The sequence below is a fragment of the Aptenodytes forsteri genome, unplaced genomic scaffold, assembly GCF_000699145.1.
Source record: "Aptenodytes forsteri isolate BGI_AS27 unplaced genomic scaffold, ASM69914v1 Scaffold185, whole genome shotgun sequence".
Classification (NCBI taxonomy): Eukaryota; Metazoa; Chordata; class Aves; order Sphenisciformes; family Spheniscidae; genus Aptenodytes; species Aptenodytes forsteri.
The window spans coordinates 420,596-437,887 of NW_008796214.1; the positions used below are offsets into that span (position 1 = coordinate 420,596).

General features: G+C 37.3%; 1 protein-coding gene across 1 annotated transcript in view; it reads left to right on the plus strand.

Annotated features, from left to right (window-relative positions):
- The window catches only part of CFAP61 (cilia and flagella associated protein 61), a 109,426-nt gene that overhangs the window by 11,185 nt on the left and 80,949 nt on the right, over positions 1–17,292 (plus strand). The window contains exons 6-11 of the mRNA XM_019474429.1: positions 1,753–1,885; positions 3,925–4,078; positions 9,791–9,882; positions 11,039–11,226; positions 14,354–14,393; positions 15,819–15,958. Of these exons, the coding sequence (XP_019329974.1) occupies positions 1,753–1,885; positions 3,925–4,078; positions 9,791–9,882; positions 11,039–11,226; positions 14,354–14,393; positions 15,819–15,958 (747 nt within the window). The remainder of the gene's footprint in view (positions 1–1,752; positions 1,886–3,924; positions 4,079–9,790; positions 9,883–11,038; positions 11,227–14,353; positions 14,394–15,818; positions 15,959–17,292) is intronic.

A 17,292-nucleotide genomic window follows, 5' to 3' on the forward strand; every position in this document is an offset into this window, starting at 1 on the left:
CGTGGAGGAGCCGGCCCCGCGGCCTCTGGAAAGCTCCCGTTGGGGTGCCGACGGGTTTACGGTACGGCTTCTGGACCTAAGGGGCTGCGGCCCTCGAGAGCAGCAGCAGATCTTCCTGCTTTTTAAACTGCCGGTCGCAGCTCTACATGAGGAAAGAGAGTCTTGAAAGGCTTTTTAAAAAGGTCAAACTGGGAGTGTTAGAAATGCTATAACCGAGATGATGGGTACGCCAAAGGGGAGGGTGCAGGCTGCCATTTGCAGAACGCGCAGGTGATGGGCTCACAGTGACTCTCCCAAGGCAGTTGTCCGTCACAGGTTAGTCTCCTGAGCGCTCTGTGACTGAAGGATGCAACCTGTTGTTTCAAAGGAGCCAACGGTGGTGGTCTCTTTCAGTAAGCATAAACGTATTCCTGTGTTTGATGAAGTGCGTTGTTTACTCTTCTTGATTTAATTCCTTCATGCTGTGGGGCTCGTCTTTCTTCTTGTGTGTTTGTAGATGTGATAACCGAGATAACCAAAAGCATGTTCAGTAGCAGTCTACTTATGGCCCTGAGGAGAAAGGGTTTTCTTAACTCCACAGTCCGGTAGTAAAAGTCATTCCTTCTGACGGCTCATCACAGCCCCACTCTTCTGACTGCTTTTTTAGTTGTGGAGTTGTTGGTTGGACCACTTAATTCATGCATTTTTCAGATAGATAAATAAAGAAGTGGTTTCATCTTATTGAAAACAGTTCTGTGTTAGAGCTGGTTTGCCATTGGCCTTTATGCCATGGTCGCAGCACATATGACTAATGAATTCCTTCACTGCATTGGTAAAAGCACTGAAACGTCTTGTTAAGACTTACATTGATCCAGGTTAAGAATTAACTTTTTTTTTTAAAGTGACTTAATGGGAAAGAGTCTCTGTTGCCTAATTAAATAAAAATCCATGCAGTACGGGGCCTATATGAGTCTAACACTGAAACTTGGACTGATTGGAAATCGGCTCAGGCAGCTTTTGCGCCAGTAGCATGAAGAACAGACTGGAGTAGTAGAGGCAGTTTAAGCCTTGATGCGGCAGGTTCCCACCTATGCAGAAAGCCTTTCATGAGGCAGAGGGATGGAATAATTGCACTTTGGCCTTTGTATCTTTTTCAATGGTGGAGCATTAACTTGACCTTACAAAGGCATAATGGCTCGATTTCTGCCAGGTGACTCCCACACTGCTGTGTGTAATAACAGTAATCTAGCCAATACTCAGCACTGTTTCTCCCATACAGGAAGGCACTATTTTCTTTTTTCTTTTTTTTTTTTCCCCTTTTTTTAAAAAAAAGAACTGATTTTCTAAATTGCACTGGTGTTGCTTTTTTGAGATCTCTGCCAACTCTAACCAACTGATGATTGGGCTCACTGAATATAATTATTTTAAATGAGGCCTAAAGCCCAGGTCCACCTGGCCTGAGATGCCTTAGGCAAGAGAATTTTGAAATGGGCTGCCCTTGTATTTTGTTAGGGAAAGATAAGCATCTCTGTTGGGCAATCCAGATCTTAGGTGGGTTGTGCTGGCTTTTGGATAGTGGTTCTGTCTCTCCTCTGGTGCTGAGGCTCCCAGCTTAGTGTGCGCTGGGGATGTGTCCTAGGTGAAATTATTTATTTGTGGGTGGAGGCTTTGGATCAGGTATTTGTAATATTTGTCCATATGCTAACAGAGTAGAACAAAAGTATCAGGACCTATTAATCGCAGAGCTTTAGGACATTAATCTCTTTTTTGTAGGTTGGAAGATTATGATGATCTCGTGCCAATCTGGACACGTCAGAGTGAGACTCTGAAAGAAACCTATAGTGAATATTTCCTTGCTGATCTCATAGAATGCCATGACGGAGAAAATCAGGCTGTTGTTTGTGAGGTCAGTCTGCCATGAGCTCTGGTTTTGCCTAATCATAACATTAGTGATGTCATGTGTGAGTGACAGCTCACACTGCATCTCAGCGAATAAAAAGAACAAGCTCACTTTTGGAAGGTAGAATTCATGATCTGCACACACGCAGTGCCCTCCGCCATGTATTTTGTGTCTTTCCTTTCTTTAGAAGTGATACCTCCTGTTAAGTAAATGAAGCAGCAATTCCTAGTAATTGTGTAGATTCTTTTCAAGTAATTGGAACAGACCATCTTGAAGAAACCGTGTTGCCATTTTAGACATTTGCATTATAGATGACCAGTTTTCACTCCCGGTGAAAATTAATACTGCATGTGAAAACTAGTACCCAGTAATACTTTTGTAGTTAAAAATGCTGTAGATTTTTTCCATCTCCTGGCTCAGGCAGTCAGATTTTTGCTGAACTGAAGACAGAAACCTAGGAATTTAATTTAAATAAGAAAGAGGTGGTAATAATTATCCTGCTGAAAATTTCTGCTAATATTTTCATGTGTTAGTAATTGTGCATGGTATTGTAAGCTGATAGGCAACATAACCTACTTAATTCCAGAAGTCTGCTTTCTATAGCAAATGATTTTATAAAACCTTAACATGTAATCACTACCATTGGAAGCCAAATGGGAAACAATAAACCATTAGTGTAATAGCACATTACAAACGGCTATCTTTATAAATAATACATTTCAATTGTGCATTTATAGCTCAATATGATACCAGCAAAAGGTGTTTCCGGCCCTCATAGTTTATACTTGCCGCTGCTGCTGCAGATTGGAAAGACACCTCCATGCGAACCAAGATAGATGCCAATTTTCCCTGCAGAGAATGAAGCTGGCAACCTCTTTTTGCACATATGGTAGATGGATTTGGTTAATCAGCCTCTGCTGAGCCTTGGGCCTAAAATTACATAGCAGCCAGACAACTGCAGCGACCCAGCTTTTGTTCAGTTACGCAAACAAGGCAAACAATCACTTGTTGTTTGAGGGGAAAAAAATTAAACTTTATACTTTTTTTATTTTTATTGGAGTGCTGATGGCCTGATAAAACAGCTATACAAATCTAGCTGTTGAGTTTTCATTATGTTTATAAAGGAGGCTTTCATTATGTGTATTAAGGAAAAAAAATATTTTGATTACGTGTGTTTCACCAGAAAGTTGCATATAATACTAAAAATTGAAGAGCTTCCTTCTTCTAGATTCGTCTTAGCTTAAAGCCAAAAAACCTCCAGCATGCCAATTCTCATTTTTCAGAGTGTATTTCTTTCTGAAGACTGCAACTTTCTGGAAACTTCAGTAATAGTCAAACATACAGAGTAACGTGCCATTTCAGCATTGCAGGGATCTTGTCATTTTCATACTTGCCAGGGCACTTTTATTTTTTTTTTTTTAAGACTAGTTCTTAGGGTTTTTTTTTCAGAACTTGAAAATATTTAGCGCTTATAATTGCTGCAAATAATACATACCATATACTGTATTAGATACTGTTTATATACTATATAATTGCTTTCTTGAATTAATCATTTTCATTGGAAAATAAAATACACTTTCCAGTTTGAGCACAATTTTATTTACAAAGCAGTGTCTAGTAATTAGTCAACCATTATGGCTAGCTAAATCCAGATTTTACTTTAGCTGCACTTTAAAGATAAATTATACCTTTTTGGAGGTACGTAGTTTAAAAGTATGGGTTTTTTATTTACTATAACATGTTTTATTGAAACAATAGGTCATTATTTGGTCCATATATATAATCCTAATGCTCCTGCAAGTCATAGCTAACAAAAGAATTATAACGTAATATAGAGGGCCTAATACACATATTACAAGGGGGGGAGGGGGAGGGAAAGGATCTTTAACTTTTGCTGAAATAGTTCCTTTGTACTTTTCTATTATCCACAGAGATGGAACACTAACTCTTATGTTTCAGCAATATTTTGTTCAATTTTTTTGTGTCCTGACCTAAAATCACATGCTCAACTTTTACATATGTGTGGTGTTGCTTTTGTATTTCAGGATGGTGACACTGCAGTAGGATTCATGAGCTTATGTTCTCAAGTAAATGTTTCCGTGTTTCAAGAGTGTTTTGACTTAGGGCCTTTCCATGGACTCTGTAAACCACATCCTGAAGATATTCTCAAAATGCCACAGAAGCCAAGCACTCAAGAAGGTATCTATATTCTAAAAAGCTAGATAGATTCAAGGTGCATTTATTTCTAGCTTCTGAGTAGGTTTTCCAAAAGATTGGAAGAGGATATAGGTTTACTAGCCAGAAAACACAAATTAATGTATCTGTTTTGGAGACGATTGCCTGGTGTTTTTTAATTCAGGAGAAAATTTTGATAGCCCTGGTCTCTGACTCAGAAGTGATTGTTGTTTGGGGGGAGCTGGTCTATACCAGATATGGGATAAACCTGGGTTTCAAGTTTTGGAAAGCTAAATCATCAAGTATATTTTCTATCAGTTAGCTACAGTTGTACTATTAATTGAAGACTTAATTTTGAAATCTGGTTCTAATGTCTTTCAGTAGCTAAGCAGCTGGTTAACTGTGGCTATTATGTTGTCCCATTGACTTGTGTCATCAAATTTCCTTGTGGTCCAACTTCTGCTCTCTTTGCTTATTGTTGGCAGTCTTCTAGGTTACAAGATTTTGGGAGATCGGGGACTGTCTCTTTGTTTTTATATTGGGCATGATACAACAACACATCTACCAGCCACCTTACTGCAAATGATAAAAAACTGTAACATGAATATGTCTCCTGTTTGTAGAACACAAGTGTCATGTAAATGATTTACAGTTGTCATCTTTATTTTTCAGTGTCAAAGGGCTTTTTGTGCAGAAGGGCAACATTTTGCTATCTACTAATTATCAGTAATAGAATTAAAAAAAACATCATTAGGTGGTTACGTATCTGTTTGTCTGAACACAAAGCAGCAGGCAAAAGAGGCAACTGGGGAGCTACAGGGCAGTCACCAGCTGGTATCTCGGAGCTGACAGTCATGGAACAGAAAAGGGAAAGAAAAAAATTCTTAGAGCTGCTCCTATGGACTTCCCCTCCCCTGCAAAGAAGCATCTTGCAAATAAGAGATGAAGGAAGCCAGCTATCTCCTCCTGTATCGTTCTGAAGCTCCTGGAGCTTCAGAAGTATTATTTCAAAATAGGGGACAGACATATGTAGAAACATAAATGAGACTGAGGGAGGAAGAAAGATCACTCACGATAGTGTCTTCTGAAAACCAGCTGGAACACAGTCCTGGGCAGTCTGCTCTAGGTGACCCTGCTTGAGCAGGGGGCTTGGACAAGATGACCTCCAGTGGTCCCTTCCAACCTTAACCATTCTGTGACTGTTATCTGGTTCTGGTAAAACCCTTAGACATTTCTGTGTGCTTTCCTCATCCAGGGACTGCAAGGTGTAGGCCCATGTTTTGTGGCAAATTCTGTGCTGCTGAGCCTTTTAATGAGTATATGGTTATAGGTTTTAACAATACAGCTGTTACACTTTTTTTTTTTAACATTTAGGAAATCTATGAGACTTGTTCTAAATGTGAAAACTTCGCATAAACAATGGTTCTATTCAGGTTCTTATATGACTCTTGTCAATCTAGCATCTGAGTGCTTTTCAGAAATTTATTAAGCAACATGTTTAGCAGTTCTCTCCTTTTTCCTCTCCATTTAAAACATGTTATTTTTGATGGTTGATACTAGTTTGCAATCCTGTGCATTTCCTTCAAAAAAGATTTTTAAAAGTAGTAGTATCCCTCTATGTGGAATGACAAGGGCAGCTCTGGGGAAAGAGATAATTATTTGTAGACTTTTTCAGATAGCTTGAGCACAAATAACTGATGGTCTCAAAGATACACAGCTGAGAAGGAACTTGAGTATCATAAGCGAAGAGCCTGACTCCGATACTATTCCTAGAGAAAAAGAGCCACTAGAAATTTAATAGTAAAATTAGAGTTAGCTTATGGCTATATACTACTCAGGAATATTAATTCTGTTATCAGTGAAATAATAATTAAAATTACTCTTGTGGCTTTGCACATTTTAGAATATAAACAAACAATTATAACACTTTGAAGTGTTGGTTGTCCTGAAACATTATAAGTTGTTGTTTATACCTGCCCAGTATGGCCAAAAGACAGAGATGAAACTAAAGGCTGTGGTAGTTGAATTTCAGAGAAAGTAAAAAGAAAGAGGAAAAAAAATCAAATGTATACTATTATTACTCTAATTTCTAATACCAGTTCAATAAGGCATTAGCTTGTCACAAGTTACAGCAGTTTGTTATGGTTTATTGAAAATGTATGCTTTATATGATAGATACTTGATAAAGAGCTTTTCTTTTTACTGCTTGTTACACATTTGACATGACTATAAACAAAAAGCCCATATTTTTCAAACAGTTTGAATGAAAAACCCTTTCTAAATAATTCGGGTTTCATTATTGCACGAGATGTGACTCAAAATTCATTTCAGTATTCATTCATGAAAACTTCCAGGAAAAGCGGTAATATTTCTTTATTTTTTTCTTTTTTTTTATATTAAGAAAGAGAAGAAAAAAAGCCCACTGTTTTAATAAAGAAGTTTACAGTGAAAAAACCCCAGCCTACTCATAAGCACAGTTCCCCTCCTCTCTGACTTTTTCATTTTATTAAAAATGTAATTTGGAAAGGGAATTGTCTTGTTTGGGTTTCTTGGGGGGTTTTGTTTGTTTGTTTGGGGTTTTTTGGTAAATGTATAGCCCATATAAGAGTTGCATCCCTGTAGTCCACTGTTAAGCATTTCCAATATAATGGCCAACCTATACCCTTGGAATTTATTATAGTGTCATTCACATATAGTTTATATTTGATTATATGGTGTAGCACATGCACGATTATACGAATGCTGTTTTAACGATTGCACCGTTTCTGCAGGCTACTGTGTTGGAAATTTGCTGCCAGATTGTCCCTTGATGTGAAGGTTCACTAGACACCTTACATCAATAGAGAATGTGGACTTTCTTTTAATGAATTTGAAGGCTGAGAATTTAAAATGCAAGTTGCATTCCTTTGTAGAGTAATTTTATGTTCCCACATTAAAAAAAAAAAACCAAACCAAAAACATAATTAGGATATTTTTTTCAAGCTCTTTAGCTTGTAAGTAGAGACCACAGGTTGATATTATTTTTCCTTTTAAAATGTAATACTGAATAATAGTGAAAGAGTATACAAAAATCTGTCTTTAACACAATATTGATATGCCACTTACGTTTCGGGGTAATTACAGTAATTTGGTTGTTACTCTATATGGTGTCACGAATTAGTAGCTAGAAAACATTATGATGCAGTGGGAATGATTCAAGGGCTTTTCATCAGGCTTCACGGTGAACTGGCTTCTTGATCCTGCTGACTGTTACCTCTGCTAACAACCCAGCAATCACTGAATTATTTTAATTTTCTTTTTGTTCATGTTCCTTACTTCATTTAGTGCAACAATATTTATGTTCTTCCCAGTCACTTGTGTACAGCATATATGTAAACAGTGACGCAGCTACATTTGACAGTAGTGGATGGTGGAGCCATTAAGGGATTTCATTTTAGTATAAAGTCAGAAACAACATATCAATATTTACATGACAACAAGAGACTTGTATTAATGAACTTCTGACACCTGCAAGGCTGTTTATAATGAAAAATGTAGCTGTGTTAATCAAGACAACATTTGATCATTTCTGTGAAGTCTCACATCTGTGATACCCCTGGAGAAACCATGACTTCTAACCCCTGTGTTTCTTCTTGCCCTGCACGTTGCATCTACATTCTTTTCTGCTAACAGAGAAACAGATTTTCAGATAACAGATTTCTAAAAATACTTTTGGCTAAATTATTTTAAACCTTTGAGGTATATATATTTTTTAAAAAAAAAGAAAAAGCTCATTACTGAATGAAGAAATGCTTATATTGGTGAATATAGCTTAGACGGTTTCCCAAGGTAAAGTTCAGAGAGAGGAGTGAAAAATTCTGTTGTGCTGGGTTTTCTGAAGGTTTTTTTTTTTCTTCCTCCTGGAGCTCAGAAACTTTGACTTCCTTGTGTTACTGGAGCTTTCAAATGCAATGGCGTCCTGGCCTGAATGTGTTTTCTGCAGCAGCAATACCTACACCTCAAGAGTTTATTAGTTAAAACTTATTTTCAGGCTTTATTTTTAAATATAAAAACAAACTGTGAACATATTTGTGAAATTAGGGAGGTGACAATTTAAGGCAGAACTATTGAAGATACGTTCAGGGGCTAAAAATACAGCAGCTGACACTTTTTGCTTTAGTAATTTTGGTGGTTATTTGGAGTAATATGTAGGATTCACTAGTATTTCAACGTTTCTTTTCCAAGTTGATGATTAAAATAATTTTGATCCATAACATTAACTTTAAGTGTGATCTTTATGATGCATTATCAGATGATATCTCATTCTGAATACCCTCACCTTCCATTGACTTTAAAGAAAATAATCCATCACCATACAGATTTAGGAACTGCTTTCCCCAAAGTGCATAACTTCTGCTGAAATGGCGATTGCCTGCTGTCTAGCAAGCATCATGATGTTAGAGAAGTTCATAGTCGGTTCTGTCACCCTCGTATCTGATATCAGTAGAGTTCTATAGAGCTGTTGCGTGTTGCTGTGTAATACTGCTAAGATCTGTCTTAAGATAATGGTTGGGTAATTGAAATCAAACATAACGCATCATATATGTTCCAAATTGGCTTTGGACATTTTTATTGTGGTTTCTTAATATTTTAAATACCTGCTGTGGATTTGGCCCTGGCCAGGGGATTGAATAGCAAAAGAAAAAGGGTATAGTGATATTTAAATAAACTCCCTAACATATAGATGCTTGCTTTAATTGGCTTAAGCACTTGACCAGAGATGCAGTGTATATATATGCTCTGTGTGTATACATATATATAAAAGTATGTATTTTGCATTGTATATGTATCTATCATGGCAGTCAATGTTTAAATATTAATTCATCAGATGGCTACAAGTATGTATATATATGCTCTGTGTGTATACATATATATAAAAGTATATATATTGCATTGTATATGTATCTATCATGGCAGTCAATGTTTAAATATTGATTCATCAGATGGCTACAAGTAATTTCATCCTATCACCTTAGTTATCTGTTTGTCCACAAAAATATTATTACTCAGGTTGGAATGAACTAGACTAGAATGTTACTATAATGTTATTGAGGATGGTAGGATGATCTGTCATGCAGAGATTCTTAGATCAGAGGAAGACGAGGAAATAGGCAAACTGACAAAGATTGATGAAAGAGCAACCACCTTTTATAAGAAGTAAAACGGGCTTTAGAGAGCTAGTTAGGTTTAGCAACTGAGATGGGAATTTAAATCCCTGTTTCTTGTCCCTGCTTGCACCGATAAGTAAGGGTTCTGGCTTGACTAGGATTTATTCTGAATTTCAGTTCTGTTAGGAGAACTAATCAAGAGCCCTTGCTTATTATCATCAGAAAACAAGTTAGCAACAGGCACAGGGTTTAAGATATCAGTCAATACACTAATGGCTCATATTTTTCTCTTCAGATAGGGTAAAAATTTATTACAGGTAATACATGAGTTAGGAATTGCTTCCAAACTGTGTCTTGTTCAATTCTTACTTTATAACCAGTTCTCTGATTTTTGCCTTGAGATCAAATAGTCTAATGAAGTTCTAGCCAAGTAACTATAGGAGGGTCTATTTTAACTGTGGGTGTTAAAAATAAATAAAATAAAACTTTCAGTAGAGGTAGTCTGGCACACTCCTTAGTTACTGCTGTGATTCTGAGGGTTAAGCTCGCATTTTTAAGCCTGATGCATCTATTCTTTTTCATTAATCAGATGAAGATAAAAGCAACCAAACAAGTCAAGAAACAGAGACTGTTTCCTCTCGAAACTTTGAACATATTCATGATCAGGATGCAGCTGTGCAGGTAATACCACTGTACACAGCAATGCTGATAACTTTAAAAGCTAATTTGAAGCAAAAGTTACTAGGACAGGCAATGCTTATTATTTCCATTCCTGCACTGTCCTCTGCATAGGCCCACACTTATATCTGCTGTTGTGCATAGATCAGAAGCTGTTCTAGCTAGGATCTGCATGGAGGTGGTTATAGTTATTAATCAGATGAGTTTTCCCATCCGGTTCCACATGAACAGCCAGACAGCGTGGGGATGGGAATAAAGTGGCACTGAGAGGAGAAAAAGGATGGGGGCCTGTTTGTGCAGGTCTGCTGCCGAGTAAAGGCATGTGGAAGCACAGCTTCGAGTGGGCTCCTCTGCAGATGTGGAGAGAGCGTTCCTGTAACAGACAGGGCAAGAGTCGTCTTACTCTGAAAATCTGCGAGTCCTGAGATTTTGACTTGACTGTGTTACTGAGCTAAAAATCTGCTACAGACGGAAAGCTACCAAAGCTGAAAAGCAGCAATACAGCTTCAGTTTACCCCTGTAATTTGTAGATGTTAAAGGGCACACGTTCTATCTGTGCCTCTTCTGTTGAGTGAAGCTTGACTTGATAAAAGAGCATTACTATGAAATGTGTTGGTGCAGCATAAATCAGCAGAGAATTTATCCCGAGAAACTTTAAACAGTTGCATCTGTCTTTAGTCTCTCTCTCAGTACTGTATCCAAGCTACTCTGGTTTTCTTCCCGTTATTGTTCATTTCCATTTCCACAATATTCTCTGCATTTATCCCATTTTCTTTAACATAACATGTTTTTAACTTTCATATATTTTCAATATGCATCTGAAAACAAAATTTTTATATAGAAACATTTCTGAAAGATATTTTATTGCCTCACAAAAGGATTCTAATGGTAACTGTTAGTTTGTGAATATATTGCTCTTCAGCAAGAATGTATATGCTTTTAAAGGCCACTTTTATCTAGTGTTTCAGAAACGGGTAGATATCACATTAAAAATACCTCCTTGAATTTCTGTATTTGTCAAAATGTGACAAGTAAAAAGTACATCCCTGTGCGTCTGCTTGGAATGCTGTAAGATAGGAATGATGCAAAACCTTTTAATTAAAAAATGAAAATATTTTCTTAAATGTTGTAAGTGATCATTTGTCTATTATTATTGCAGAAAGGTGGAGCCATTACCGTTTGCCATACTGAACTGCCGTTAGATGATGTCAGAGGCAAAGATTTCAAAGCCTCAGCAACACCCCTCCTTGAGACTGAAGAAAAAGGTGCTTTTCATCCAGTGTACAGAGGAGCTTCAAATGCTTTCTGTATCCGTCTGTTTTGTATTGATGAGAAACATGAAACTAGGTAAGTATAGATGAATAGTTACTGCTTTCCTAATCTTAATAACAACTTTCAATGTTACATTTTTAGGACAAATCTGAAAGTGACAGAGTATTTTTTTCTGACCTCTTTTTTCATTTCTCTTTTACCTTTGCTAATAACTTACTGAAATTTTCAACCTCCAGCTGGAACTTCCCATCTCTGGTAGGACTGTGTGGACAAAAAGTTAAGAATTTATTTTTGTTGGAAAACTACTAGTTGAAATTGTGGAAGTCCACTACTTCTTCTGATGAAACATTAATTCCAAAGCTGGCTAACTCTGAAAAGAGCTAGATTTATGGTACTGGTCATCTCTGCTCATGGGGCAATAAAGCTGGTTTTTATCTCTGCAGTTACATTTTCTCATTTCTAAACACTCAGTCTCCCATCACTGAGAGAATTGATTCAGTTTTCTAGAATTCACTGCTATAGGAGGAAGACAAAGGCTTTTCATCTTAAAATGATTGCTGCTGCTGACCTTGAACTCTTAGATCCTGGTGGAGTAGAATAGATCTGTAAATGTGGTTTAGACATTTTTTTCCCAAATTTCTCTGCACCCTTGAAGAGAGAACCTATACTCAGCCACATCAGCAAAAGCCTCTCCAGGAACATTGGCCCCTTCTGATTGTAAATGAGCCGTGCTCTTGTTTATAGATCCTAGAAAGAAAGACGAAACATGTAGATACTTACAAAAAGTAGACAGAAAGAGGCTGAGCACACCCAAGATCTTCCACACTTTAAACCACACGTAACTTCTAGAGACACAAGGTATCAGTAGCAAGGACTTCATAGATGATGAGTTTGACAGCTGTAGTACCATTTGAAAAAACGTTCTACTTGTAGTAGTAGTCATTGGTGACTGACAATGTCTGAACTTACCTGGCTTAAAGGGAAATTTAGGAATAAACTTGATTAAGAAGAAAAATCAGAACTCCTTGAAAACTAATTCTATTTATTAAGCTGTTTCTTGATTAAGGAGGGGGCCAACCCAAAGGGATTAAACACTGTGAATCTGCTACAAATGCAAATATCCTAAGTTACCAAAGCAAAGCAAACACATAGCCTTCTTGGTACGTATTTACTGAGTAATATAGCTCGAATTCATTAGGAAGAGAGAGAAATGCAGTGCTAGAAGTCTGTGGTGTACTTAGAAACACTGATCAACGTACATATGATAGAACAATCACACTGCAGAGAGTCCATTCCAGAATAGTTAATTTATGGACAATCTAGTCTAAAATAAAATTCAAGCAAGGTAATTATTCCAGAACAAAATAACTTTATTTTAAAGTAATACTGAGGTGAGGGACTTGCTCAGGAATGACTCCATTATACTGAAATAGCAGTTCAAAGCAGTGATCTATAACTATGTCGGAAATAATCTCTCTGTAGACTAGCTGAGTTCTCTGCTCATAGCATTCTGCTTAGGATAAGGATCTGCCACTTTTTTTGCCCTCTTCTGACATTCTACCCTTTGTATGTGTCATTGTTGTTTCTGTTCAAGATATGTTCACAGTGTTTATCGTTGAACACTGCAGTTCCATTCTTTTTTTCCTGGAGACATCTCTGGAACAGTTTGGATTCCAAGATGGGTATCTGTGGAGAAGATAGCATTCCTTTCTGAATACTCCTCCTAAGAGTAACACTCATGCAAGATCCTCTTCTCAGAGCTGAGTAATCTGTGGATCTTGGTGTTTTCAAATATTTTGCCTTAGTGTGCATTTGCTTGATCCACCTGTTTGTAAAAGAAACATTAGAAATGCGAATACATTTGAAAGGACGGCATGAGGTAATCCTGACTGTATCTCAGAATCTCGTTCTGAAGGAGTTATGCTGACCCTGCACAGCATGGATCCAGAAATAGTAGTTTGGTTGAAGTGTAGGTATGATTGCATCTTAGCCCTCAAGGGAAGTTTACTACTGGGGAATTTGTGCTACCCAAATTGCTAAATGTTTCCATCTCTTAACTCTAGAGCTGTTGTGTGGCTTGCTAGTGCATTGAAAGTGAAATGCGAAGGAACTAAATTGCTAGTTTATCTGCAGATATTTGATACCTTTTTAAGCCCCCTGAAAAATCTCCTACCTCCATTCTTGTGTTCCTTGCTGCCAAGAAGGTACTGGATACCAGGGAATAGAAAACTACATTGCAGTGGCATTTTCCTTTCCCGCATTTAGCTATTCTATTAACTAGTCATAATTATGTATTATATAGGTGAATATATAATACCCCAATCCAGATCTGTATTTATAGCTTTTTTTTTTAAATCAATTTATCAATCATAGATATTTTAATTAGAAATTATTTCTCTTTTCAGTAATATTATCGGTGAAGTAATTGAAGGGAACTTAATTACAGGTCTGGAGGGAGGAGGGGTTTTATCAATATTTTTAGGTAATATATATCTGTATTGAATTTCTTCAAAAGACATTTTGTACAGTGGAAAAATATAAAGCTTCAGCATAACTCTATTTGATGGGTTTAGAGCTCTCTGATATCCTTACACATAGGAGAAACATTTGTTAGATTTCTCAGGTCTTTTTAAACTCAAATGTCACATTTCACTGTCACCATGGAAAAGAGAGTGGAATTACTCTAAACCAGTAGGTGAGAAGTGGAAAGAAGTAAAGTGTTCAGAAACAATTTTGAAGTATTGATCTTCCTGTTAGTTTGATAAAGTACATTGGATAGGTTTGCCAAGTGGATAGTGACAGAACCCTTGGTACTGGACGAAAATATTGTGGAACATAGCAGCAACTGTTTGTAACCTCAATGTTTGCTATATACTAATGCTGCTCTGACAGCCATGAATGAATTCTGAAAAATGTTGGAGTTAACATGAGAGTCAATTTTTTTTCATTTCAGTGAAGAGCCTAATGTTTTGATAGTATTTCAAATCAAGATTGTTCTTGTTAATAGTGATCCTTTAAGCACTAGAAGTCAACAGCTGATGTGCAGCATGCAACAGCTGCAATTGATTAATGATGAACTATCAGGACTGTCTGATTAGCGCTGTGAATAAATGTTCCTTGCACTTATGGGGATGTAAATATTGAAATGTATAGGATCTGTCTGATATGCACTTTATTTAACAGTGTTTACTCTTGGTTGCAGATCGCTGGATTTTTTGCATTATGTTTTCAAGCTTTTTCCAGTATGTATAATTAAAGTTTTAAAGTTTGTATGCATGTGTATGCATGATGGGATGTTAGTACAGTTCTCAGCCAGAGTATTTAGATATGATGCCTGAGTAAGTCAGTGACTCACAGGAGTGTGCTATGGCTAGTTACCCTGAGGAGCTTGACTCCTTTCCTTGGCTGCTTTTGGGCTTTACGTGTTGCGTACATAAATCCTTTGTTTATGTTCCATAGGGACTTTTCTGAGATGCATATTTAGAGAGCAAATGTTTCAAACTCCTTTAAAATCATGTACAGATCCAGACTGTACCTAAATTAAAAATAAAATCAGGGAAAATATGTTAAAGGAAGTAGAGTTAAAGCCTAGAAAAGAGCAGTATTAAGGAAATCCATAGTATTTACCTATAACCTAAACAGTTGCACTGAAGGTTTATGTTTAGGGCAAAGCTAATGTGCAGCAAATAAGGATGTGAATTTACAGTGCAGTAGCTATTTCACACTAATGCCCTGTGTGATCAATCTTTATCTGAGGTAACAAAGTCCACTCACTGTCTGAGACATTCTTAATGCACGCTGCAGTGTGTTGTAAATTCATACTACAAATTACTGCATGGTAGCATCCTTTAGAGACAGGTCCTGGTGACCAGAGATACAGACTTGGCCCTAAGTATCAGCATATTCAAAAATGATGCTTACACCAAAGAAAGTTCCCAGAGAAAGCGAACACAGAAAACATTTCAAATCTCTAAGTAATTTATCCATCCAACAGTGCACCTGCCACTCCTTGAAACAAAATGTCACCAGGTGTATTAAGAAAAATTAATCACATAGTGTGCTTAAAGAGAAGAAAAGGAGTGAGATTCAAATAATATCTTTCTGCTGAAAAGATGCCATAGAATAATCTGCCAGAGTAAACTGATTAAACATCTTCCAGATCTGTGCTACTCAGGAGTCTCTCAGCATGTATCATGCTGCATGAAGCGTCTTTCTGAATTGGCAGAGTTCTCCAACATCACTGTGTGCAGTGAGGTTACCTTAAAACATGTATTCAGTAAAAAGGGATGGGAGAGACTCTGGAAGGGAGCGCTTGAACAGTTTGAATGGATAAAGTTATTTGTGGCTTGCAGTTTTATCTCCAGAGGATGCTTTCTTTCATCTGAGAGCATTCAACGGAGATTCCTGCATTCCTTTGCACCTCTGCAGCCTTTACAGCATAGGTCTCCGAACAATTAAATTGACTGCTCAACTTAATGTTGAGCTCATCAGTTCCTTGGTGCTGCCCGGGCATCAAGCCATCTAGGTAGGGCAATACTTGGAGTGTATGTACATCGTAAGCGCTGCATTCAGTTTTGTTTTCTTTCTGTTCCCTCTGGTCAGAAGCTTTTGTCTGAAGCTTACATTGAGATCACTAAGAGCCTTTATTGTCCGCAAATCTTTTTCAGGACAAAGACTTCTGTGTTGTCCTTGTGCCGCATCATGTACCAGAGTTCCACCTGATCCAGAGTTTTGTTCGAGTTGTCCCTTTCTGTACTTCCAAACTTGGCCATGAGCTTTATGTGTTCCACCGGGCGGGATTGCTCAAGTGAGTCATGTGCCTCGTGACAACAAATGATGTACTCTGAGCTATTTTTATGGGCTATACTTGCATCATCCAACCTAGCACCAGATGGGTATTCCTTTGCTATCTCAGACCAAGCTGGTATTCTGCATGGTATAGTGCAACATCTTGCAAAAATGGTAGCTTGAGTCCCCAAAACAGTATTGTTGAATAGCACAGGACTGTGCCTGGAGCAATTAAGAGCAGAGCTAAATAACTTAGTCTTTAGCAGCATTACTGCAGCTGTCTTGCTTCCTGTTCTAGAGTGAATCCTAAGCCTACTCAGATGTATCTCCACACAGCACTATACTAGACAGTGTAGAAATAGCCGTATTTTCAGTGAAATAAAGTAGTTAGTGACATGATTTTTAATGAAACAAAAAAGATGTAATTAAAAATGTAAAAGCAGTCTTCTGACTGCCAGCATTTATATATAGTTTCCTTTAAGTAAAAACAAAAAGGGCAATGAGAAGATTCAGCTAAGATTTGTATATACAGTACTAACTTAATGAAGATGAACTTTGGTACGGACAAGTAGCTTCAAGTTACCTCATTGTGGACCAAGGCCAATAGAGAAACATGGTGCAGCTTTTGGCCCTTTGGATTTGGGTCAGGTTGCATAACACTGATACATGAAAGCCTGGTGTAGATTTAATTCGTGGAAACATGGTATAACTCTCAAGAGAAATTTCTGGAACATGCAGAACACAGCAGTAACCTCATTGTTGAGTATCTCTTTTATATAATTTATCTCTTTTTTGTGTGTGTGTGTGTTGAATCATTTATTTCATACCTTTCAATTTCTGTGATACTGTGAACGCTTTTTAGTCTGAAATACTGGTGAACTGGGACACAAAACCTCTCTTGCTATGACTTCTGATACGTGGTATGAGTTTTCCAATGCTTTGTTTGTGTAACAAGCCTATACTGGCCCGAACACCAAGTTTAAACTGTGGCAGTTAGAGATTTTCTTCTTTTTTGGTCTTAACGTAGCTAAATACTGCATGGTTTCAGAGAAATACTTTCTGTTTTAATTGCATACTTAATCACCTTTGATGGTATACAAATAGCTCATGCAGGAACTGGCCAGCTACTCTTGGACCTATGCAGAAGCTTTTTACCATGGGATGAAATTGGGCTTCTGTGTACTATGTAAGAATCCAGCTGGCTGAAGAGAAAGCCACTGGAGTAATTCCTGTTAATCTCAGTCACAGCTGTTCAGTAATCCACCAGTAGGATTGGTAGTCATACATCCTCTTGTGATTTTGGTCAAAATTAAACTTGTTATCAGGTTTTTTTAAAAAAAAAAAAAAAAACAA